This window comes from Amblyraja radiata, chromosome 8 (genome assembly GCF_010909765.2).
Source record: "Amblyraja radiata isolate CabotCenter1 chromosome 8, sAmbRad1.1.pri, whole genome shotgun sequence".
Taxonomy (NCBI): domain Eukaryota; kingdom Metazoa; phylum Chordata; class Chondrichthyes; order Rajiformes; family Rajidae; genus Amblyraja; species Amblyraja radiata.
Genome location: NC_045963.1, coordinates 56,047,027 through 56,072,606, shown reverse-complemented (window position 1 = coordinate 56,072,606; position 25,580 = coordinate 56,047,027). Strand labels below are relative to the sequence as shown.

The 25,580-nt window shown below is 44.6% G+C and overlaps 2 protein-coding genes across 17 annotated transcripts in view; one reads left to right on the top strand and one right to left on the bottom strand.

Moving 5' to 3' along the window:
* Nucleotides 1–21,166, bottom strand: part of hmbox1 (homeobox containing 1) — a 61,994-nt gene extending 40,828 nt beyond the window's left edge. For 13 of the 16 annotated variants that reach the window (XM_033025947.1, XM_033025948.1, XM_033025949.1 and 10 more), the window contains exon 1: nt 20,948–21,166. The gene's annotated coding sequence lies outside the window, so the exon portion shown is untranslated. Of the gene's footprint in view, nt 1–3,102; nt 3,266–5,523; nt 5,545–16,449; nt 16,470–20,947 lie in introns of those variants that run through there. The other 3 variants (XM_033025942.1, XM_033025940.1, XM_033025941.1) reach the window with 3 other exon arrangements.
* A 150-nt stretch (nt 21,167–21,316) lies between these two features.
* Nucleotides 21,317–25,580, top strand: part of ints9 (integrator complex subunit 9) — a 40,349-nt gene continuing 36,085 nt past the window's right edge. Inside the window, exon 1 of the mRNA XM_033025938.1 lies at nt 21,317–21,390. Coding sequence (XP_032881829.1) covers nt 21,382–21,390 — 9 coding nt within the window. The 5' untranslated portion in view covers nt 21,317–21,381. The remainder of the gene's footprint in view (nt 21,391–25,580) is intronic.

The window sequence follows — 25,580 nt, the reverse complement described above, 5'->3', positions numbered from 1 at the left end:
ATTGATGCAAGCATGTTTTTTGTGAAGGACCAAAAATTACCATGACATGGCCATAGCATGGGTCGTTATTGCTATTGGCACAGAAACACTCTAGCTTCCCACATAATTTATCCATAACAAAATATACAGGTTGCATGTAAATTTCTAAAGGCATTTTATGATAATAGCTGTTAAACCCGACTACACCCATCTGACAGGTTAAACATTACATTAAATGACAAGAGATGGCCAAAGGACATAACTGCAGATGGCTGAAGGAGGCCTCCCCCTCCCTCCCTCGGCGTGCGGGAGGGGTTATATTGAAAGCGCCGTTGGCAGAGTGGCAGGCAGCAGCCGCTATCAGGGCGGGCAGGGTGCGGGAGGAGGAGGAGATAGAGCCGCAGTCACGGCCGCTGCTGCCGCTGTTCGGGGCCCGTCATTCGCTTCGACCCTTCGTCACCCTGCATCTAGTATATTTGCCTCCCACTACAGCCGTCGCCAACACGAAACATCACGCTCTTTTTTTCCAGAGATACTGCCCGACCCGCTGAGTTACTCCAGTTTTTTGTGTCTATCTTTGGTATAAACCAGTATCTGCAGTGCCAAGCCGGGCAAAATGACTCGGCGTTTAGGTTGCCCGGCGGCACTTTGGGTGGTCATTGGCACCCGGGCAACCGCTAATTTCAAGCCCTGGCATGCGTTAGGCTCTACCATTGGAAATGTTCTGGGAAAATCCACCCACCACCCAGTCTGAAGAAGGGTTTCGGCCCGAAACGTTGCCTATCTCCTTCGCTCCATAGATGCTGCTGCACCCGCTGAGTTTCTCCAGCATTTTTGTGTACCTCCCATACAATTAACGTTCCTTTGTGGTTTCCTTTGGTCTTCTCAGGAGGTATATGATGTTTCTATTTTTGGTATTCACTGCAAATTGTAACATAAATTCCTCTATAACTGATCAATAACAACCACAATGAATAGAAAAGGATTCCGAAATGGATCAGTAGAAGATTTCCATCCACATCTGAGCAAACTATGCAGTTATTTATCCATTTCAACTACATTTTAAGATGTATATGTTTTTTTTATTGTTACTGTTACATGTACCAAGATATAGTGAAATACTGTTTTGTGTTCTGTCCAGGCAGATCATACCATAAGTACATACATGCATCAAAGTAGTACAAAAGAAAAATACATTGCACATGGTATGACAGCTACAGAGAAAGTGCAGATAAAAAAAATGCAAGGATCATAAAAGGATATATTGGGAGAAAAAAAATAAATCACCTGTTTGTGAAAGAACCGTTAAAGAGTCTGATAACAGCAGGAAACCTGCTTTCAAACTTTTGTATCTTCTGCCTGACCAGAGAAGGGATGCAATGATGGGGACAGGAGCATTCCTTGGCGATGCTGCCTTCTTTCCCTCGACAACAGGAGTTGTAGACAGAGTCAATGGAAGAGAGGCAGGCCCGCATGATTTGACTGGGTAGTGTTTATAATCCTCTGCTATTTCTTGCAGTGTTGTGCAGAGAAGCTGCTACCCCAAACTGTGATGCAGCCCAATAGAATGTTTCCTATGCTGCATCTGTGAAAGTCAATAAGAATTATTGGGGACATGCTGAATTTCCTCAGCATTCTGAGAAAATAGAGCTGGTGGTGTGCTATCTTGACCATAGCAGCAATGTGGTTGGATCAGGAGAAATTGTTAGTGATGTTCATGCCCAGGAACTTGTAGCACTCAAGCCTATCCAGCTCAGCATTGTTGATCTAGATTAATTAACCTACCTATGGCATTTCAGAGGAAACAGGAGCATCTGGGGGAAATCTACACTCATGGTAGAACATGCAAATTCAACAAAGAATGCACCAGCATTGTACCCAGTTTGTTGGAGCTGAGAGGCAGATCCACCAGCTGTGCCACTGTGATACCAACACAGAGTACTTATTAAATCACTTGGTTTATTTTTGATCATCTAATTAATGCCATAACTCCTCACCCCTAGTTTTGCATCCAACCTAATAATTATCTTCTCGCAGTTATATTTGGTTTGTTTGTTTGTTTTTTCTTATTTTCTCCAGAACTATCTCACTACTCTCTTAACCACTTTCAATGTTCTCATTATTCATGCTCAGGCTATAAATTGCTATTACTATCCAATGCTAAAACTATGAGTATTCCAATATTTTAAAAAAACTAATCTGTACCATCTGAAACCTTTTACAGACAAATTTCACCGTTGACCTACTTCCATGTTCTTCAGTTTGTTCTTTGTCTACATAAAATCTGTAATTCTATTTGTGTTCTAAATGTTCACATCAAGTTTTACCAATTTTAATGTAAACCTTCTGGTGTATCAAACTAGATAACTACTCCCAAGCTATTCATCATATCAGCTCATCTGCACAATCAATAAAAAACTGCTGGAAGAATTCCGCAGACAAATGGACAGACATTTTGAGACAGGACCCTTCTTCAGACTTTCCACAAAGTTCCTCGAGTGTTTTAATTTTGCTCAGGATTCCAATTTCTTGCATCTTCACCGGATTAGTGCCTGGATTGGTGGACTTTAGTTATGGAGAGAGATTGGAAAGGCTAGGTAGACACAAAATGCTGGAGCAACTCATCGGGACAGGCAGCATCTCTGGAGAGAAGGAATGGGTGACGTTTCGGGTCGAGACCCTTCTTCAAACTGATGTCAGGGGAATGGCGGGACAGAGATAGAATGTAGTCGGAGACAGTAAGACTGGTGGGAGAACTGGGAAGGGATGGAGAGAGAGAGAGGGAAAGCAAGGGCTATTTGAAGTTAGAGAATGAGTATGCTCATACCGTTGGGGTGTAAGTTACCCAAGCAAAATATGAGGTACTGTTCCTCCAATTTGCGCTGAGCCTCACTCTGACAATGAAGGAAGCCCAGGACAGAAAGGTCAGATTGGGAATGGGAGGGGAAGTTAAAAGTGCTGAACAACCGGAAGATCAGGTAGGTTAAGGCGGAGTGAGCGGAAGTATTCAGCGAATCGATCGTCCAGCCTGCGCTTAGTCTTGCTGATGTACAGGAGTTGACACCTGGAACTGCGGATACAGTAGATGAGGTTGGAGGAGGTGCAAGTGAACCTCTGCCTCACCTGGAAAGGCTGCCGGGAAAGGTTGGGCTTGTTTTCCCTGGACCAAATCAGATTGAGGGGTAACCTGATAGAAATATATAAAATTGTGAGGCAATGGGTAAAGTAGATAGTCAAACTCTTTCAATGTCAAGAAAAAGATTTAAGATGAGAGGAAGGAGTTTTAAAAAAGGATTTGATAGGCACGTTTTAAAAAAATACACAGATATAGTTGATATCTGGAACACATTACCAAAAGGGGTGGTGGAATCTGATACAATGATCACATTTAGGTGACATTTAGACAGGTACCTGAATAAACAAGGCATAGAAGGAAACGGACCTAAAGCAGGACAAATAGGATTAGTGTAGATGACACAGTGGGTGGGCCTAAGGACCTGTTTCTGTATCAAACAACTCTGACTCTTAAATATATTCAACAACTGAGCATTTATAGCACACTAGGTACATTTTCCCAGGTTCACAGTATTGAAATTATGTCCAATCCCTTATTACCTGAGACGATGTCCTGTTCTTTAGTAAAAATCAATACAGGTGCACAACCTTTTATCCGAAAGCCTTGGGACCAGACACTTTTCGTAATTCAGAATTTGTCGGTCTTCGGAATGGAATTTTTTTAGCGTAGATTTTCATGGCTGGCTCAGTGGTAGAGTGCTCGGCTCATATCCGCAAGGTCGCGAGTTTGCGCCTTGATCCCGGCAGTTACTCGGTCGCTAGTTTGAGTCTTCAATGTCGTTTTTTCTTGCAGAATAAATGTCTGTATGAAATGCAGTGTGTTGAATGAAATCCTGAATTTGTAAATGTGCCCGCAGCATTGAATCACCTCTCGCACTCATGTCACCCTAGCGGGGCTACATGCCCTTAGGCGGCCTAGCTCGGGGATTCTTGAATCCCCGAGCTAGGTCGCGAGTTTGCGCCTCGATCCTGGCAGTTACTCGGTCGCGAGTTTGTGTCTTCAATGTAGTTTTTTCTTGCAGAATAAATGTTTGTATGAAATGCAGTGTAGGAGAGGTGTACTGACTGTGTGGGCAGAACTTTGGAAGTGATTGCCCACCAGTCTAAAAAGCCGCGGTGTCTCCCTGTCCCTGGGATAGCAGGGGGCGATCAAACAGCACAATACCCCCCTCCCCCTCCAACTCCAGAGGAATCCGCTCCCCGATGGGCCGCTACGGCGACAAGTGGCAGTTTGCCCACAGCCCGAACTGCGCCCCCTCATCCGCCACCCCAAGAACAAGACGTACCTTGCACACCATCAGCTTCTTCCCCTACGTGTTCCTCTGGAGTTGGAGCGGGGCTGGGCTGGAGTTGCTGCTGGCTGTGGGTCTCTGGGATCTCCGTGCTTGCAGTGGGCCTGGGGGTCGGTGTCCCGTTGGTCCTGACGTCTCCGGCCACCCCCCTGGACAGGAGCTGAGACTGGGAACTGTACCGCCCTTGCCCCCTCCCTCTGCAACTGCAAACAACCCCACTCTCCTGCAAGGGCGGTACAGTTCCCGGAGGATGGCAGGTGGCCGGAGACGTCAGGACCAACAGGAACCCGCTCCCCGATGGGCCCCTACGACGCCCCGAGCTGCGCCCCGTCATCCGCAACCCAGGTTCCTCTGTAGTTGGAGTGGGGCTGGGCTGGGCTGCTGTTGGCTGTGGGTCTCTGGGATCTCCGTGCTTGCAGTGGGCCTGGGGGTCGGTGTCCCGATGAGGGGGCGCAGCTCGGGGAACGGCTTCTGGTGGTCTTGACGTCTCCGGCCAGTTTGCAGTTTTCCTCTGTAGTTGGAGCGGGGCTGGGCTGGGCTGCTGTTGGCTGTGGGTCTCTGGGATCTCCGTGCTTGCGCTTGAAAACGTTCACCGAGGGCGGCCCGCAGAGGTGACAGCGGAACCTCCGGTCGGTCCTCGAAGAAAGGGGAACTAAATCCCCATTCATAAAAGAGAAGGTGAGGGTATATTGCGCGGGAGGGTTAATAATTGACAATCTGCTGCTGCCTGCCCGCTGAGTTAAAAAGTTCCCACGCAAGACTCATGATACACAGTGTATCGTGAGTCTACCGTGGGAACTTTTTAACTCAGCGGGCAGGCAGCAGCATATTGTCAATTATTAACCTTCCCGCGCAATATACCCTCACCTTCTCTTTTATGAATGGGGATTTAGTTCCCCTTTCTTCGAGGACCGACCGGAGGTTCCGCTGTCACCTCTGCGGGCTGCCCTCGGTGAATGTTTTCAAGGACCTTTCTTCAAGGACCGAAAAAATGGCCGCTATTCGGAGGTTTTCGTTATTTGGATCTTCGGATAAAAGGTTGTGCACCTGTACTAAAGTATCCATTAGTTAGTCCACCTTGCCCTGCACGTCTAACCATCTCACATTCTTTATCCCCAATACGTTGTTACTGATTTTCTATTTACTGTTGATGAAACATTTTCAATCTTTCTTTTACCTTAATTGACATTGTGGGGTGGGAGATTGCAACCTTCACGTGGTCCACCCTATTTCGACGAATGCAATCAACCTGGCGTGCACAAACAGAGGATCAAACAGAACAAGTTGGCTTACAACTGTAGGCTGTGCACACCATACACAAGAAGAAGAATTGACATTGTATTCTCATTTGTTATTCTTATTTGTATCTTTGCTACCACTATTACTGTATTTACCCTGGTTTTCGCTTGAAAGTACATGACAAATAAAAAATTAAAAACTAACCAGTTGACCCTGCATTCTTGCTCCACCATAAGAACATGGTTGATCCTTTATCTTAATATTATTTTCTCACACTTAAAATGTAGACAAAGAAGTGCAGATGCTAGTTTACAAAAAAAGGCATAAAGTGCTGGAGTAACCCAGCAGGTCAGGCAGCATATCTGGTGAACATGGATAGGTGATGTTTCAAGTTGGGACTCTTTCTCAAATTGATTGTGGTACTATCAGTCTGAGGAAAGGTCCCAACTTGAAATATCGCCTATCCGTGTTCTCCCAAGATTCTGCCTGACCCTCTGAGCAATTTCAGCACTTTGTGTACTTTATTCTTACACTTAACGTCATCTTCCCTGATTTCATAGAAACATAGAAAATAGGTGCAGGAAGAGGTCATTCGGCCCTTCGAGCCAGCACCGCCATTCATTGTGATCATGGCTGATTGTCCCCAATCAATAACCCTAGCATCAGTATCCAAACATCTCTGCCTCAACCCACTTGGATGGAGAATTCCAAAAACATGTTATCTTATGATTTACCACCCCCTGGTGAAGAAATCTCTTTTCATCTTAGTAGTGAAATGGACAAACCTTTTTTCAGTCTGCGAACTCTGTTTTTAAACACCCCATCGAGGGGAAACATCATTCCCGCATCTATCCTATGAAGCCCGAGTCAGAGTTATGCAACACAGAAGCAAAACTTTTTAAACTTTCTTTTAACTGATTTTGTAAATTTTGATTTTGGGTAACATTTTTTGGGTAACAAATTAAAGAGAGTATAGGTCGAGATAGCTTAACCTCTCAAAGGACAACTTCCCCATCAAAGTAATTAATCTGGTGAATCTTATTTGATCTTAATCACCAGCATATCCTTCCTTAGATAGGGAGTCCAGAACTGCACACAATATTCCAGGTGCAATTTTACCAGGACACCAGATACACGTTAACACTGTTTTTACTCTTGCTGGCCAGAACCATTGAGGATAATTTAGTAATTTGTCCTTTCAAGGTTTCACTTTCAAAATTCCCTAGCATCCTGAACTCTAACCACAGGAATTCAATATATATGCTCTCTGTGTTACCAATACCAATTTCTACCATATTTTCTCCCTACAAAAATCTTGCAATATTTCCGTGTTGCTATTTCTTTTGGAACTAAGGAGGCAAAATGATGCAAGGTTGCAGAATTACCTTTCTATTCCCCATAATTGAGCAATCTCCAAAAGTGCTGCATTTTGTGCTTCACTGTCCTCCACTGTGTAGTCTTTTACCTTGCCTAATGGTGCCATGGGCAAGACAGCAAACCTTAAGAATCACCATTCCTCCATCTCCATTGCCAAGATCCAGTTTGATTATGGAACTCACTAAAGACTTCTGCATTTACTGCCTCTTTGGCCACCCAGTTAGGAATTGGAAAACTCAGTGACGACCACAAATTAAAGTAAATTGTAGATATTTGCTAACTATTGACTATTAACATTTATTTCACAGCTTAAGTTTTAAGTTAAAATCTATGCGCTTCGATATATTTTGGATTAAGGTGTACTTCCTTAAAGCTTGTAACACCGAGTAAATTCTCAGAGTTAGCTAACTCTACAACACCACCATACTGGGCTGGATCTCAAATAATGATGGAAGGAAGTACAGAAAGGAGATTGAGAATCTTATAACCAAGACAACTTCTCCCTCAATGTCAGCAAGACAAAGAAGATTGTGATTGACCTCAGGAAGCAAAGCAGTTCACACACCCCAGTATACATTGATGGCAACAAGGTAAAGATAGTTGATAGCTTCAAGTTCCTCGGAATAAATATCACCAGCTATTGGACTGGACCAGCCACATCGAAGCTATGGTCAAGAAAGCACACCAACACCTCTACTTCCTTGGAAGGCTTAGGAATTTGGCATGTCCCCCACAAACAGTTGTGGACGCAGCCCAGAGTTTCCCGCAAATCAACCTCCCTTCCATTGACTCCATCTACACTTCACACTGCCTTGGCAAGGCCACCAGCGTAATAAAAAAAAAGTCTCACCCTGGTCATGCCCTCTTCTCCCCTCTCTCATCAGGCAAGAGGTACAGAAATTTGAAAATACATACCTCCAGATTCAGGGACAGTTACTTCCCAGCTGTTATCAGGCAACTGAACGATCCTCTCACCAGCTTGAGAGTGACCTGACCTCGCATCTACCTCATTGGAGACCTTCGAACTATCTTTATTCGGACTTCATCTTGCACTAAATGTTGTATCCTTTATATGTGAAATGTGGACAGCTTGATTGTATTCATATTTAGTCTTTTTGACTGAATAGCACGCAAACAAAAGCTTGTCACTGTACCTTGGTACATGTGACAGTAATAAACTAAACTAAGCAAAGCTCAACTAAACTAAACTAAACTAACTTGGGTGGCCACGATCTGTCATGTTGACAGCTTGTTTAAAGTGATTTCAGTAACTGGAGACATGATGTACACACATGGGGCTAAGTTTTTATAAATAACTGCAATAGCCCACAAAGCAAACACTGTTAACTTCTGTATACCTTTATACCATATCCCAGTAATCCCAGTTCTTACTTGGCAACCTGACAATGAAGCACTATTTGAACTATTAAACTATTGCTCAGTGATGACCACAAATTAGAGTAAATTGTGGGCACTTGCTAACTATTGACTATAACATTTTGTTTACTTCACAGTTTAAATTTTAAGTTGAAATCTACATGCTTCAATATATTTCATATTAAGATCTACTTCCTTAAAACTTGCAATGTTGAGTAAATTCTCAGAGTTAGTACTGCTAAGATTTACACCATTTACATTCTCTTATACGTTGATATCTCAATTCCAGTTATTTCATTATAGTAAACATCCTGCTAAACTCAAACCCAAAAAGGGAGGATATAATAATCCTTGCTGACAAGACCTTAGCCCAAATTTAATTTGAAGCCTCCACAACTTTCTGGGTCTTTATTAGCATCTTCAGACTCTGTGATTTTGTAAGAAACCTTTAAAAAATAAATCTTTCAATGCCAATCAATCATTCAAAAGAAAATACTTCAAGCTGTAAATTAATTTTTTGCTAATTACATTAAACATGATCTATTATTGCAGAAAACTGTCCTGCACAATTTTGTGAAATTGTTTCTTAGACTGATTCTTTCCATGCGTATATCGTTACATTTTGTTATTGACCCATCAGGTCAGAAATAACTTCAATTTATCTACAAAGGAAATGCAGTACAGATCTTAGATAAAGAATTATAAGATACAAGTTTGGAGAATAAACTATGGTACAGGCCAGAATAGCCGATTTTGCTATTCCAATTAATATGCAAAAGTACAGCACCAAGTCGCACTTGATGACTTAGATATATTAAATTATTGGATGAGTAATCAGAAATCAGGACTACTGCGGTAGAGAAACAAATCTGAATCTCAACACAGCAGCTACAGAATTTTAATTTGTGATTGCAAACATTTGGAATAAACCAGAAGGAGTACCATTGTTATGACCTTTTTAAACCAATTTATTTAATTATTTAAATGCCAGGCTGCCAAGTCAGCTGCTTGCATAACTCCAGAATTAATATGTTCATGGACAAAAAGGAATAAACAAAGGAGCTGAAAGCATGGCAGGTCATTAAGAAAGGCCTATGTTTGCAGAGCCGCAGGAGTTTTGACCGCCCAGATCAAGGGAGCTTCGACCGCCCCGACGTGGGGGCTTCGATCGCGACAATAAAATACCTTTGAACCTTTGAAGAAGAAATTTAATTTATTTTCATCCCAGGATAAACAGGCAGCTGTGAGCTTGCTCATTATGTCCACATCCAACAAAAGGATAAAAAGGTACAGCATTGACCACTGACTCATACATCAAAATCTCAATTCCTGTTATTTCATTATAATAAACATCCAGCTCAACACAAACCCAAAAAGGTAGGATATTATAATCCTTGTCAAAAAGATCTTAGTATTAAAATGACACACCTCAATCTATACAAAGCCAAATGCTCAAGAGCCCCATGTTAATAGGTAAACGACAGAGGCTAAAACTTTAGAAATGAAGATTAAAATAGCAATATATGAAGACAGATGCCCGTTGACTATACTCGAGTAGGTTCTGCCTATTCGATGCAGATAATGCTGCACATCAGGTGACAAGTTAAAACCAAGGTCCATCTACATTTTGTGAAATCTGGAAATCTTAGGATATTTAACAGGAGAAAGTTCCCCAAGCCAACAGTATTCATATCCACACAATTGGAAACATTTATTTGTTGTACGTGCTACATTGTTATATTGAAATTGCTACCATGTTTATTGACAAAATGGAACTAATTTGAAATTATCAAGCTGTAAAGTGCTTCACCAATGAGAGGACATGAAAAGGAGCCCAATTACAAACATTATTCTGTCAAACAACATGACATGAATTCCAAAATGAAAGACAATAAATTCAATCACATGGAAATCCTGGAAAGAGTACAGGACTGTATAAAAGGGTTAGGAAATAGTGTACTCAGAGGCATAATGTCATGAAAAGGAAGTATACACTAGCTAACCATCGATCAATATTCTAACTGAGGAATAGGAGATAGGAATAGTTGTCATCTTATATTGTCAGGTTTAAGAAGGTGGCAACAGATGGAGGTTATGAGGAATATAAAATGAAGAGGAAAGAACTCAAGCAGGCAATTAGATAGGCCAGGACGTGTCATGAAATGTCATTGCAGGGCTCGAAATTAGCAGTTGCCCAGGTGCCATAGACCACCTAAGGTGCCGCCGGGAAACCTACACGCCGAGTCATTTTGCCCGGCTTGGCACTACAGATACTGGTTTATATCGAAGATAGACCCAAAAAAATGGAGTAACTCCGCGGGTCAGGCAGCATATCTGGAGAATAGGAACGTGTCGGCGACGGCAGTATTGCGGTGCAAGGATATTAGGTGCGTGGTGACGAAGGGTCGGAGCGAATGATGGGCCCCACATATCGGCGACAGTGGCTCCATCTCCTCCTCCTCCCACACCCCCCCCACCCTGATAGCGGCCGCTGCCTGCCACTCTGCCAACGGCACTTTCAAGACAACCCCTTCCGCACGCCGAGGCCGGGAGGAGAGAGGGAGGGGGAGGCCTCCTTCCACCGTCTGAAGCAGCTGCACCAAAGATCCTATAGCTATAGGATCTTTGAGCTGCACCACTCAGCCCCGCACCTTGCTGTTGGCTGGCGGAGGAGGGGAGGCGGTAGCGAGGAGATCCCAACCGCCTCCCCCTTTGGTGGCGGCACTTGGCTCATTCATCCTATAATGATCCCCTCATTCATCCTGTACTGATCCCCCATTCATCCTGTACTGATCCCCCATTCATCCTATACTGATCCCCCATTCATCCTATACTGATCCCCTCAGTCATCCTGCAGTGATCCCCCATTCATCTTTTACTGATCCCCTATTCATCTTTTACTGATGCCCCCATTCATCCTGTACTGAACCCCTAATTCATCCTGTACTGAGCCCCTCATTCATCCTGCACAGACCCTCCAATCCACACTGTACTGACCCCCCCCCATTCATCCTGTACTGATCCCCCCCATTAATCCTGCGCTGATGCCCCCCCATTAATCCTGCGCTGATGCCCCCCCATCCATCCTGCACTGAACCCCTCCATTCATCCTGTACTGATCTCGCCCATTCATCCCGTACTGATCCCCCCCATTCAACACCACTGACATCCCCCGTGCTCCCCCCTCACAATTTTACATACTCCAACCAACACGTACTAATTCACCTGCCTCCATCCATCCATTCTGCACCGATTGCCTTCTCAACCCCCCGACCCGCCATCTATCCACCCCGCACTGATACACACTCCCCCCCCCCACCCCCGACCCCATTGTGCTGGAAATGTCTTCAGAGCGAACATTGACTATGTTTGATAATGGAATGCAATCAAATGTGTTTTAATTCCCAATGTTATTATTTGTTTTAGTCCATAAAGATGGATTAATTAAACTGTGAACACGTGAAACATTAAAACCACATTGTTCGATTGTCACTGCTACCGTTGACACGTTATTACAGAATTCATTTTAACTGCAAATCAATGCTCTTGATATGGAGTATCAGCACTGTAGCTATTTAATTAGCAACATTCACAACTATACGTTGGATTTATCCAGGTTTTACTTCTACAGTCGGTCATATACATCATAAATTTGGTCAGGAGATATTTCAGTTGAAATTTTAACGTTAATTCTGAAGTGGGAATGATGGAAACAGCATTTATCAATAATTTTTTTTTAATCTAGTGCGTACAAACTGGGTATCTTCATGGTGTTCACAACACGTACATCTAATCTGAATGTACGGTAATGTGGCATTTTGACACCTTTAAACATTTTACCAAAAGAACATTAATTCAGGATTTATTGACACAGGTTGATCATACGCTGAACCACATTTTTGTTTGGAAGTGGAAAGAACTAATAGAAATTGCATTAATTGCAATGTGTAAAAAGAGTTGAGATACTGTATTATAATTTTGCTGCATGTCATTGTGGTATATATCATGTCTTGATTGGTGAATATGTTTAGTTTGTGACTTTATTTGAAGCAGATACATATTATATGTGAATTGAATTGAATCCTTTATTTGTCATTCAGACCTTTCGGTCTGAACGAAATGTCATTGCCTGCAGCCATACATGTAATAATAAACAACACACAATAAACACAAATTAACATCCACCACAGTGAGTTCACCAAGCACCTCCTCACTGTGATGGAGGCAAAAGTCTTAGGGTTGCTGTCTCTTCCCTCCTCTTCTCCCTCTGCGCTGAGGCGATACACCACCGGGCGATGGTAAGTCAGTCCCGCGGTTCAAGCTCCGCGGCCCGGTGGTGGTCGAAGCTGCCGCCCTCCAGTCCAACGGACGCAGTTGTTGCCACGGGAGCTCCGGAAAACAGGCATCAACCTGTGACCTGCGAGCTCCCGACGATGTCATCCACTGGCCCGCTGCCGAGCCCCGGATTCAGGTCGCTGCCGCCAGAACGCCGCCTCAGCCACTGGAGCACCGTCTCCGCCCCGCACCGGGCCGCCCTCACGGGAGCGCCTCAGCCACCAAAGCACCGTCTCCGCCCCGCACCGGGCCGCCCCCACGGGAGCGTCTCAGCCCCGCACCGGGCCGCCCTCATGGGAGCGTCTCAGCCCCGCACCGGGCCGCCCCCACGGGAGCGCCTTCCAGCCGGTAGCCGGGCCGCCCACATGGGAGCGCCTTCCAGCCCCGCACCGGGCCGCCCACATGGGAGCGCCTTCCAGCCCCGCACCGGGCCGCCCTCACGGGAGCGTCTCAGCCCCGCACCGGGCCGCCCTCACGGGAGCGTCTCAGCCCCGCATCGGGCCACCCACCCGGGAGCGCCTTCCAGCCCCGCACCGGGCCGCCCTCACGGGAGCGTCTCAGCCCCGCACCGGGCCGCCCTCACGGGAGCGTCTCAGCCCCGCACCGGGCCGCCCTCACGGGAGCGTCTCAGCCCCGCACCGGGCCGCCCTCACGGGAGCGTCTCAGCCCCGCACCGGGCCGCCCTCACGGGAGCGTCTCAGCCCCGCACCGGGCCGCCCTCACGGGAGCGTCTCAGCCCCGCACCGGGCCGCCCCCACGGGAGCGCCTTCCAGCCGGGAGCCGGGCCGCCCTCACAAGAGTGTCTCAGCCCCGCGCCGTCCACCCTCACCGGAGCGCCGAGTCATGCCGCTGCCCGAACGCCGCTGCAGCTCGAAGACGGCCAGCCTCGCGTTGGTAAGTCCTGGCTGGTTCTACCTCCGGAGCCTCGAGGTCGGTCGCAGGTTGGAGGCCGCCAGCTCCGCCATTAGGCCTCAGCTCAGACGGGGGAAGAGAAGGGGGATACGACAAGAAAGTCGCATTCCCCCGAAGGGAGAGACAGAAAGCCCTGTTTCACCCCCACACACATAACACAACCTAATAACCAAAAGTTTAACTAAACAAGACAAAAAAAACAACACAAAAAAGTAATAACAGACAGGCTGCAGGCGAACCGCAGCCGTTTCACAGCGCCGCCACTTCCGGAATGCTTCATTGAGCATAATTCTGACTGGTAACTACACACTTCATCCGAGCATATTATCGCACGCCTCATGTAAACTGTCTTAAATGACCACCTAAACTGTCATTTGGCAACCTAAAAAGCTGTCAAGGTTGCTCGGCTGGCAACAGGAAAAAAAAGTTAAGTGATGTCCAATACATCAGGTCATGTCTCACTAACTGGATCGCGTTTTTGGAGGAAAAAACAAAGGATGAAGGTAATTGGTGGATGTTCTATCCATGAATTTTACTAAGGCTTTTAATAAGGTCAAGTCAAGTTTATTCGTCACATACACATACGAGATGTGCAGTGAAATGAAAAGTGGCAATGCTCGCGGACTTTGTGAAAAAGACAAACAAACAACCAAACAAACTACAAACAGAATCACATATTCTTTTACATATTAAATATTGTGGGCGGAAGGAAAAAGGTTCAGTAAAGTTAGTCCCTGGTGAGATAGGAGTTTACAGTCCGAATGGCCTCTGGGAAGAAACTCCTTCTCAACCTCTCCGTTCTCACAGCATGGCAACGGAGGCGTTTGCCTGACCGTAGCAGCTGGAACAGTCCGTTGCAGGGGTCTCCCATGATTTTATTGGCTCTGGAGTTGCACCTCCTGATGTATAGTTCATGCAGGGGGGCGAGTGAAGTTCCCATAGTGCGTTCGGCCGAACGCACTACTCTCTGCAGAGCCTTCTTGTCCTGGGCAGAGCAATTCCCAAACCAAATGGTAATATTTCCGGACAAGATGCTTTCCACAGCCGCTGAGTAGAAGCACTGGAGGATCCTCGGAGACACTCTGAATTTCCTCAATTGCCTGAGGTGGTAAAGGCGCTGCCTTGCCTTACTCACGAGTGCTGCGGCGTGTGATGTCCATGTCATATCCTCAGAGATGTGGACTCCCAGATATTTTAAACAGCTCACCCTATCCACAGTATCCCCATTTATCCTCAATGGTGTGTACGTCCTCGGATGATGTGCCCTCCTAAAGTCCACGATCAGTTCCTTAGTTTTTTTGATGTTCAAGAGGAGGCTGTTGTCCTGACACCAGAGTGCTAGATCAGCCACTTCCTCCCGGTAGGCCTTCTCATCGTTGTCTGAGATCAGGCCCACTACCACAGTGTCATCAGCAAACTTGATTATTGAGTTGGAGCTGAACCTACCCGCACAGTTATGTGTGTACAGGGAGTACAATAGGGGGCTGAGGACGCAACCCTGGGGTGATCCTGTGCTCAATGTGAGGGACTTCGATGTATTCCCTACCATCTTGACTACCTGGGGCCTGGCGGTGAGAAAGTCCAGGGCCCAGGCACACAGGGGGGTGTTGAGCCCTAGTTCCAGTAGCTTCTCGGCCAGTCTGGTGGGGACTATCGTGTTGAAGGCTGAACTGAAGTCTATGAACAGCATCCTCACGTAGCCCCCCTTCTGGCTGTCCAGATGGGAGAGAGCGGTGTGCAAAACCTGGGAGACCACATCGTCCGTGGATCCGTTCGGACGGTATGCGAACTGTAACGGGTCCATGTTGCGAGGGAGGAAGGCGCAGATGTGTTTCTTCACCAGCCTCTCAAAGCATTTCATGACTACCGAGGTAAGTGCCACCGGATGGTAGTCATTCAGACAGGTCCCTCATAAGGGTCAGGATTCACAATTACTTTATCGTATGGATTTGCAACTGGCTTAGTCAGAAGACAGGAGGTTGTGGTGGGATGTAAATATTCTGGATAGAGGTCTGTGGACAGAGGGGTTTGCAGGGATCTGTGCTGGGATCTCGTCTGTTTGTGATATATACAAATGACCGAGACGTAAATGCTAATGGGTTGGTGAGTAGGTTTGGTGACGACACCAAAATTGGAGGAGTTGCAGACAGTGAAGAAGGCTTCAGAAGGTACAGCAGAATATAGATCAGCTGGAAATGGGCAGAGAAGTTGCAGATGGAGTTTAACCCGAGCAAGTGCTGTCAAGATTGCACAGAAACCTGATTAACGGTAAAACAAGGTCTTGATTACAGAATGGAGGTTACAGAAAGATTTAAATAGGTAACAAACTAGATCTTGTTTACAAACTGGAGGTTACAGAGAGACTTAATTACGTACCAAGCTAGGTCTTGATTACAGAATAAAATTATTATCCACTTAGTTGACTGTAGATCCAATTTTTTGTTTCAACATTGGGTGCATGCTATAACATAATTAATGAGGCTCCTAAAACGTGGGTGCTGTCACTGCTGCATTCCATGTCTTTACTTTTAGTCTTTGCCTGTGGTTCCCTGTTACCACATTAGCACAATCCACATCCCTATTTACCAATTATTAGCTCTCACTATTCTTTCCCCTACAACACTGTTGAGGTGGCCGCATAATTGCCGCACATTTTGTCGGTCAAATACATCACAGTTGGTATAAACTGATGTTTAAGGTGGTTAATTGGGCATCAATCAAGCAGGCTGCTTTTTGCCCAGATGCTATCCAGTTATTGGAGCTACAGTCAATCTCTGCAAGTAGACAATATCCCATCACACTCTTGCTTCGTGCCTAATAGATGATGGAAAGCTTTTGGGATGCCGGGAGCACTGTGACTTACCGCAGGATATCCAGTCTCCATCCTACTCTTGAAGTGACAGTATTGATGCATTCAGGGCTCTAAATTAGCGGTTGGCCGGGTGCCATTGACCACCCAAAGTGCAGCCGGGCAACCTAAACGCAGAGTCATTTTTCCCGGCTTGACCCTATTGTGCTTCATGGTCTTCAGAGCGAACATTGACTATGTTTGATAACGGAATGCAATCAAATGTGTTTTAATTCGCAATGTTATTATTTGTTTTTACACCTTTAAACATATTACCAAAAGAACATTTGCTGCAGTTATGTCCTTTGGCCATCTCTTGTCAGTTAGTGTAATATTTAACCTGTCTGATGGGTATAGTCGGTTTTAACAGCTATTATCATAAAATGCCTTTAGAAATTTCCTTGCAACCTGTATATTTTGTTATGGATAAATTATGTGGGAAGCAAGAGTGTTTCTGCACCAATAGCAATAACGACCCATGCTAAGGCCATGTCATGATAATTTTCGGTCCTTCACAGGGAACATGCTTGCATCAATCTGTAGTGTGCATGGTTAAGCATATATGTTACCATGGTCCAGGATTTATTGACACAGGTTGATCATACGCTGAATAATCCAACCACATTTTTGTTTGGAAGTGGAAAGAACTAATAGAAATTGCATTAATTGCACTGTGTAAAAAGAGTTGAGATACTGCATTATAATTTTGCTGCATGTCATTGTGGTATATATCATGTCTTGATTGGTGAATATGTTTAGTTTGTGAGTTATTTGAAGCAGAAATAATATGTGAATGAGAAACTCAGCGGATGCGGCAGCATCTATGGAGCGAAGGAAATAGGCAACGTTTCGGGCTGAAACGTTGCCCATTTCCTTCGCTCCATAGATGCTGCTGCACCCGCAGAGTTGCTCCAGCACTTTTGCCTACCTTCGATTTTCCAGCATCTGCAGTTCCTTCTTGAACATAATATGTGAATGCTTCATTGAGCATAATTCCGACTGGCAACTACGCATTTCGTCCGAGCACATTATCGCACGCGTCATGCAAACCGTCTTAAATGACCACCTAAACTGTCATTTGGCAACCTAAAAAGCTGTCAAGGTTGCCCGGCTGGCAACAGGGAAAAAAAGTTAAGTGAGAGCCCTGTGCATGTGGTTCATTTGAGCTTCTGGTCAATAGTGAAGCCCAGTATGTTCTTCTTCTTGCGTATGGGGTGCACAGCCTAAAGTTGTAGGACAACTTGTTCTATTTGATCTTATTTGATTGTGCACACCAGGTTGATTGCATTCGTCGAAACAGGGCGGACCATGTGAAGGTTGCAATCTCCCAGCCCCCAGTATGTTGATGATGGTGCACTCAGCAATAGTAATAACATTCAAAATCACAGGTAGTTGACTGAACTCTTTTTTTTATTGAAGATGGTCTATGCCTGGCACTTTTTTGACAGGAGTTCTACTTTCACCTGCTGAATGACTGCAAATAGAAATGAGCAATATGCAATCATTTGTGAACATTCTTACTTAGAGTCATGGAACGTTGCAGCATGGAAACAGGTCTTCCAACTCAACTTGCCCATGCCGACCAAGATGCTCCATCTGCACTAGTCCCACCTGCGTTTGGCCCATATCCCTCTAAACCTTTCCTCTCAATCTACCTGTCCAGCTTAGATTGGCAACTGCTCTTCCCAAGACCGCAAGAAATTGCAGTTGGACGCAGTCGAGAACATCGTAAAAGTAACCCCATCGTTACCACCTACATTTCATCCGGGAAAGCAACCAACATAATCAAGGACCACTCTCACTTTGGTCATCCTCTCCCATGGGGCAGTCTTCCCCCCTCTCCTGTCAGGCAGAAGAAACAAAAGCTTGAAAGCACATATCACTAGATTCAAGGGCAACTTGTTCCCAGACTCCTGAATGGACCTTTCATATGTCAAGGACGAATTCCTGATCTTCCAATCTAACTAGCTGCAGATCTTGCATTTTTTTAATCTGCATTTTCTCTATAGCTGCGACACTATATTCTGCCTGTTTCCTTTCACGTTTGCACTACCTATTGTACTTGTGTATAGCTTGATTGCACTAATATATGATATGATTTGCCTGGATAGCATGCACTAATACAAACACCAATGAGTGCCTTGGGAAAGCATTGAGTTCAAAATAAACACCACGTGTAACTCAGATTGCCATGAAATTTCTTTTATGTAGCAGTTTTCATAAAAAACAACCAAAGGGGCTTTACAGAAATTGCATATTTCTAAAATGTGGTCACTGTTGTAATGCAAAAAAAAAGTGACAACTGATTTGCACATTGCAAAGTTTCACAAACAGCAATATAATAATGACCAGAAAATTCATTTTAAAGTGATTGTTGGCAAAGTGTTAAAAGTGTATATTACATCCACTTGGAAGCAAAACACAAACAGGAATGATCAACTATTTAAATTGAAAGATTTAACAATTTGAGGCTCAATCCATAAATGGCCTTGTCATCCCATATTTTTTAAATTAATTACTGTTTACAGGATCAAAACAATTAGGCCACTACAACAAATGTGGCTTTTAGACAACAAATTTGTAACACTCTTGGAATTTGTCTTGGTATTGTATAATATATTATGGGTAAGGACCAGCTCCGCTAGGCGGAGGAGCGTATCAGAGACGGGGATTGGTTGGTTCTCCGGTCGAGGAAGAAATGGAGGGCTTTGAGACCCTCCTGGTGGGGGATGGAGGTGTAGAGTGACTGGAGACTACACTTCTTCCCACCCTGCTTCCTGTAAGGACTCTATCCCCTACTCCCAATTCCTCCCTCTACGCCGCATCTGCACCCAGGATGAGGTGTTCTACACCAGGGCATCGGAGATGTTCTCATTCTTCAGGGAATGGGGGTTCTCCTCTTCTACCATAGATGAGGCTCTCACCAGGGTCTCTTCTATACCCCGTGAGCCTGCTCTCACTCCCCATCCCCCCCACTCATAACAAGGGCAGAGTCCCCCTTGTCCTCACCTCCCACTCTACCAGCCGTCACATACAACAAATAATCCTCCGACATTTTCGCCACCTCCCACGTGATCCCGCCACTTGCCACATCTTCCCATCTCCTCCCGTCTGCTTTCCGCAGAGACCGCTCCCTCCGTAATTCCCTGGTCAATTCGTCCCTTCCCACCCGAACCACCCCCTCTCCGGGCACTTTCCCTTGCAACCGCAAGAAATGCTACACTTGTCGCTTTACATCCCCACTTGACTCCATTCAAGGACCCAAGCAGTCTTTCCAGGTGCGGCAGAAGTTCACCTGCACCTCCTCCAACCTCATCTATTGCATCCGCTGCTCTAGATGTCAGCTGCTCTACATCGGTGAGATCAAGCGTAGGCTTGGCGATCGTTTCGCCGAACACCTCCGCTCGGTTCGTAATAACCAACCTGATCTCCCGGTGGCTCAGCACTTCAACTCCCCCTCCCATTCCGAATCCGACCTTTCTGTCCTGGGCCTCCTCCATGGCCAGAGTGAGGACCACCGTAAATTGGAGGAGCAGCACCTCATATTTCGCTTGGGCAGTTTGCACCCTGGTATGAACATTGACTTCTCTAATTTCAGGTAGTCCTTACTTTCTCCTCCCCTTCTCAGCTCTCCCTCAGCCCTCTGGCTCCACCTCCCACCTCTTCCTTTCTTCCTCCTGCCCTTCCCCCACCCTCACATCAGTCTGAAGAAGGATGACCCGAAACGTTGCCTATTTCCATTTACAAACAAGCTCAAATTGTGTCACAAAATTGTAGTTATTGGGGGTTTGATCGTTAAAGTGAAATATAGTATCTGTTATCCTTTGTGAGAAATAAAGTATTACATAGTATCAATTTAAAATCACACAGTAATGACAGAATCTCTGACTTTCAAATTGCCACAGCACACTTAAGAGTGCTGCATTCGTTAAATAAGACTTTAAAAATCGAGATATAAATTACACAGTAATCATAGCAATAAAGTTGTCACATTTAAGAATATCTGCCCCCATGATCTTTAACAGAATATACACGATATTGAAAATCATTGATATCATAACTCAGACATACTTGATTATTATACAGGTGTTTAGCCTCCACAAGGAAACTAACTAAGTCACCAAGTAAAATACAGTACAGAAGTCCACCACAAACTTATTTACCCAAATGTCATTGTGGAGATAATCTTTCATAACTTTCAAACAATAATGAAAATCTTGTATTATGAACTGTTACGTCTTATTCAAATGTGGAACCACTCGTTCAAGGTGTCACTTATATATTTTGATGTATTGTACTTTGGACAAATCACTCCTTGTATCTTAAAAAAAAAGCCTACAAACACACTGATAGAGAAAAAAAACACATTTGCCCCTAAAATTCCTCTGAAATATAGTTCAGAGAACACGAAGTTCAGAGATATTTATGCAAAAGCACAAAGACGTAAAAACCACTTCACTTCCACAAACATAAACAAGCAATTTAAAGCTCTAAGCAGAAATAAAACACTCACCACCTTCTCAGCTTCCTCTATGATTAATGTAAATAACCTCATCTATTTAAATGTAAGAGAATGATTTTCAACAAGAAGTAATTCTTTCATTTAGACGCATATATTCGATCAAAAAGTTTTTTAAATCTCCAATTGAGGAGTGAGCAGCAACGCCTTTGTCTGCCCCACAACCGCCATGATCAACAACACCAAACTACCACAGAAGAGGCCCCACAAACACAGGGCGACACCGGCGCTCTCGCGAGGGCCGCTGGGAGTTGTAGTTATTGACCTTGGGCGCCCCGCCGTGTGACTCGCGCAAATCGGGTCAAACGGGGACTACGACCCCCGTCAAACCTTGCGCCGGCCGACGCCTGCGTAGCCCACCCGGTCGGAGCTCACTTCCTGTTCAACTTTGACTTTCTCGGGCTTCTGATGAAAACTGTTCTTGGAGGATGAAGCTGGTGAGGAATTTGAACTGTTTTTATTTCAGTTGTTCAGAGTGAGAGGGAGGAAAGGGTGTGTTATTAAATAACCCCATCCCCTTAAGAAGTTTGGTTCGTGTAGAGAACCAGTCCAACCAGTGGTAGAGGAATTATATATCAAAGGTAGACAAACATGCTGGAGTGGAGAAACTCAGCGGGTGAGGCAGCATCTATAGAGCGAAGGAAATAGGCAACGTTTCGGGCCGAAACCCTTCTATGGTTTAACAATCCTAGAGGAAGGATTCTTTCATTAAATTGACGCATGAGTAACCAGTCGAGAAGATTTGTGAAGTCAGAAGCTAAGTGAATGCGTTACAGTACTGAGGGAATTAAAGCTAACATTCTGACGTGATGCTATCTGTTAAGGTGAAAGAAACATCGTGCTGAATTGAAAAAGAGCAGGGAAGTTCTCCTCTAGGGTCTTGGACCCATATTACTTCTTCAACCAACTTTTACTAACTGCAGACGCTGGAACCTGAAACAGCTGATGGAGGACCTCAGTATGACAAGCGGCATCTCTGGAGGGAAAGGGATGGCCGACGTTTTGGGTTAAGAAGTTGCATCAAGGCTATGTGTAAAGGGGTGAGGAAGGGGGTTGTGACAAGTGAACCCAGATGGGTGGCTTGCAGCGCCGGAGACCCGGGTTTGTACGTTTGCACGTTCTCCCCGTGATCGCTTGGATTTTCACCGAGATCTTCGGTTTACTCTCATACTCCAAAGACGTACGGGTGTGTAGGTTAATTGGCTTGGTGTATGTGTAAATTGTCCTTAGTGTGTGTAGGATAGTATTAATGTTTACGTGGATCACGGACTCGGTGGGCTAAAGGGCCTGTTTCCGTGCTATATCTCTAAACTAAACTGAAATGAAGCCAGGTGGGGTGAGGGAAGGGTGGAGGTAGTGACAGGCTGGGAGAGTCAAGAGTGTTTTATTGTCATATGTCCCAGATAGAACAATGACATTCTTACTTGCTGCAGCACAACAGAATATGCAAACATATGGTTGTAGTATTTAATAGCCTGATGGCTGTAGGGAAGCAGCTGTTCCTGAATCTGGATGTTACAGTTTTCAGGCTGATGACAGTGGTGAAATGAGTGTGAGGCCAGGATGGTGTGGGTCTTTGATGATGTTGGCTACCTTTTTGAGGCAGCGACTCCGATAAATCCCTTCGATGGTGGGGAGGTCAGAGCCGGTGATGGACTGGGCAGTGTTCACAACTTATTGCAGTCTTTTCCGCTCCTGGACGTTCAAGTTGCCGAACTAGACAATTATGCAACCAGGCAATATGCTCTCTACTGTGCATTTGTAGAAGTTCAAGAGAATTCTCTTTGACATACAAAATCTCTGTAATCTTCTCAGGAAGTAGAGGCGCTGATGTGCTTTCCTTATAATTGCATCAGTGTGCTGGGTCCAGGAAAGATCTTCAGAAATATACACGCCCAGGAATTTGAAGTTTTTGACTCTCCCCACCATCGTCCCATTGATATAAACAGGATTGTGGGTCCTGATCAGTAGACACAATATAAGGGGTGCAGATTCTGGAATCTGATAAAAAGGAAGGTTAATGTGTAGAACCAGATAATGGAGGGATGGTGGGCAGATGGGAATGATATGAGTGGGGTAGGGGATAAACTGTTGAGTAAGTGGGTGATTTGTAGATGGAACTACATGGGGGGGGGGAGAAAAATTGAGTAACAGGGGACTGAGGTGGGGATAATGTGGGACCCCATACTTCTAGAACTTTATAAGGCAAACGGTCAGGTTGTTTGGATTGAGCCGCTGAGTTCCTCCAGTACTTTTGCTCTAGATTGCAGCATCTGCTGTTCCTTGTCTCTACCTTAGTCTTTGAGATGCTTAAGCAAGACACGTCCTCTGCAGTGAAGAAAATCACAATAGTTTGGACCTCAGTGAGTGTGCACGTGCACAAGTGCAGTGAAATATTTTGTTGTTGATTGAAGTTCTTATTTTTGGGAGTGGACGTGATAACAATTGAAGAGTCTCAATTATCATGCAAACTGACCGCACCAATTAATCACAGATCTCATTTCCTCAGGGAATAGGTTTCCAAAAACCATAGTTTTCCAAATCATCATTGATATTATTTCCTTAGATTGATCATTGTTCCAAAAATCAGTCTCTCAGACAAATACACACCTCATTGGACTTTTTCTCCAAACTGTAGCAAATACTTCTATATCCAAATCATCCCATATGTATACCAGCTGAAATTTCACCCTTCACATTTTCGATCCAATCAAGTGTATACATACTATCCTGTTATTCTTGTTGCATCCTGAGATCTATGTTTAGTTCTATACACTGGCACTTCGGTTCTTCAGATCAGTCTCTGTTGGACCTCGGCCTTCTGATACATGTAGATTTAAAAAAATCCTTAATGGCACATATATTGGCTCCTGGATCTCCTGGTCAATCTATAAGAGTTAAACAGGCCCTTTGGCCTAATTCTCCATATTGACCAAGTTGCTTACCTGAGCCAGTCAAATTTGCGTGAGTTTGGCCCATATCTCTCCATACAGTTCCTACCCAAGGACCTGTCCACTTCCTGTGGAAGCTTGTTCAATGTACACACTACCCTCTGGGTGAAAAAATTGCCCCTCGTTCCCTTTTAATCTTTCCCCTCTCTAAGTTGAGAGAATGTGAATCTCTTTCTGTCTAGTTTTAGGCTTCCCTAGCTTGGGGGAAAAAGACTAACCTGAACTCATGAGTTTATTTATCATTCAGCCATCAGCCTCCTATGCTCCACCAGCCTATCCAGTTGTTTCAAGCCTTCCAGTCCCAATATCATCCTTGTAAATCCTTTCTGCATCCTTTCCAGATTATTGTCATCTTTCCTACAGCTACAGAAATGCACACACCTAGTTCTTAAGTGCAGTGAAGACTTGTATAACAGTAACATGACAACCCAACTCTTGTACTCATTGTCTTGACCAATGAAGGCAAACATGCCAAATGCTTCCTTCACCATCTCGCCTATATGTGCGGCACTTTCACAGCGCTGTACATAGTCACAACAACTTACTGGAAGTCCTGTTCTGGTTTAACTTGCCAAAACGTATTAGTTTGCACTTGTGCAAGTTAAATTCCATCTGCCAATCCTAGGCCCACTTGATCTAGATCCTGTTGTAACCTTAGATAATCTAAAGCACAGTAAAGCTGCCCTGTTTGTTCTGGTGAAGAAACGGTGAATCTTTTTAAAGGTGTAAACATGCTGGAGTTGAAGGCAGACCAGGCGCTGTGGATGTAAGAGGACTTGCCAAGTTGATGTGTTCATTGAATAGAGTTTACTTTACAGAGATATTGAGTCCTGCATTATAGATTTTCCTGCAGCAGAAGTTTGTTAATCACTGTTTTGGGGCCAGATTGATGGAGGTAACAGAGTCTGTGGATTGTTGGAATATATTACATCCAATTTGTAGACTAGAAGCTGTCACAAATCAGGAAGCTAATGATCAGACAATTACAGTGATGATGCTTAATGAGTAAATATTGGTTAGACTACTTGATATTTCCATGTTGTAAGACTATTACTAGATGTATAAAATGTATCTAACTGCTTCACCTGTCAGGAAAGCAACCAAAAATGTGAAGGGAAGGATTTCAGTTGGAATCCACATGGGATACTTGGATGCACTGGTAAGGATCTGGTAAAAGAGATCGATTTTAAGGAGTTTTAAGACCAAGAGTAGACCCTGGTCTGTTAATATCTTCTCAAGTGGTTGTGTTGTTGGGTTTTGAGTTACTAGAGCGGAATAGATGTTCAGGCTGCCTGTCTCACAGCTACGGTGACCCGAATTCAATCCTGACCTTCACCACTGCCTGTGTGGAGTTTGCCCTTTCTCCCTGTGGCCACATGTGCTGCTTGTGGGTGCTGCAGTTTCTTCCCACTATCAAAAGATGTGCAGATTGCTTGGCCACTGTAGATTACATGTTGATAGAACCCAGGAAGACCTTATGAGAATGTGATGAGAATAATTAGCATAGGATTGAAATAAACTGGTCCTTGGTAGTTGGTGTGGCTCAGTACATCAATGGAGCTTTTTCATGCTGTATGATTATCTTACCTGTGAAAGAACATTATGATTACGTAACTGCTTTCAACTGTCGGAATAATTTAAACGAGATGCGTGTGACAGTTAACTTCTTTATTTGT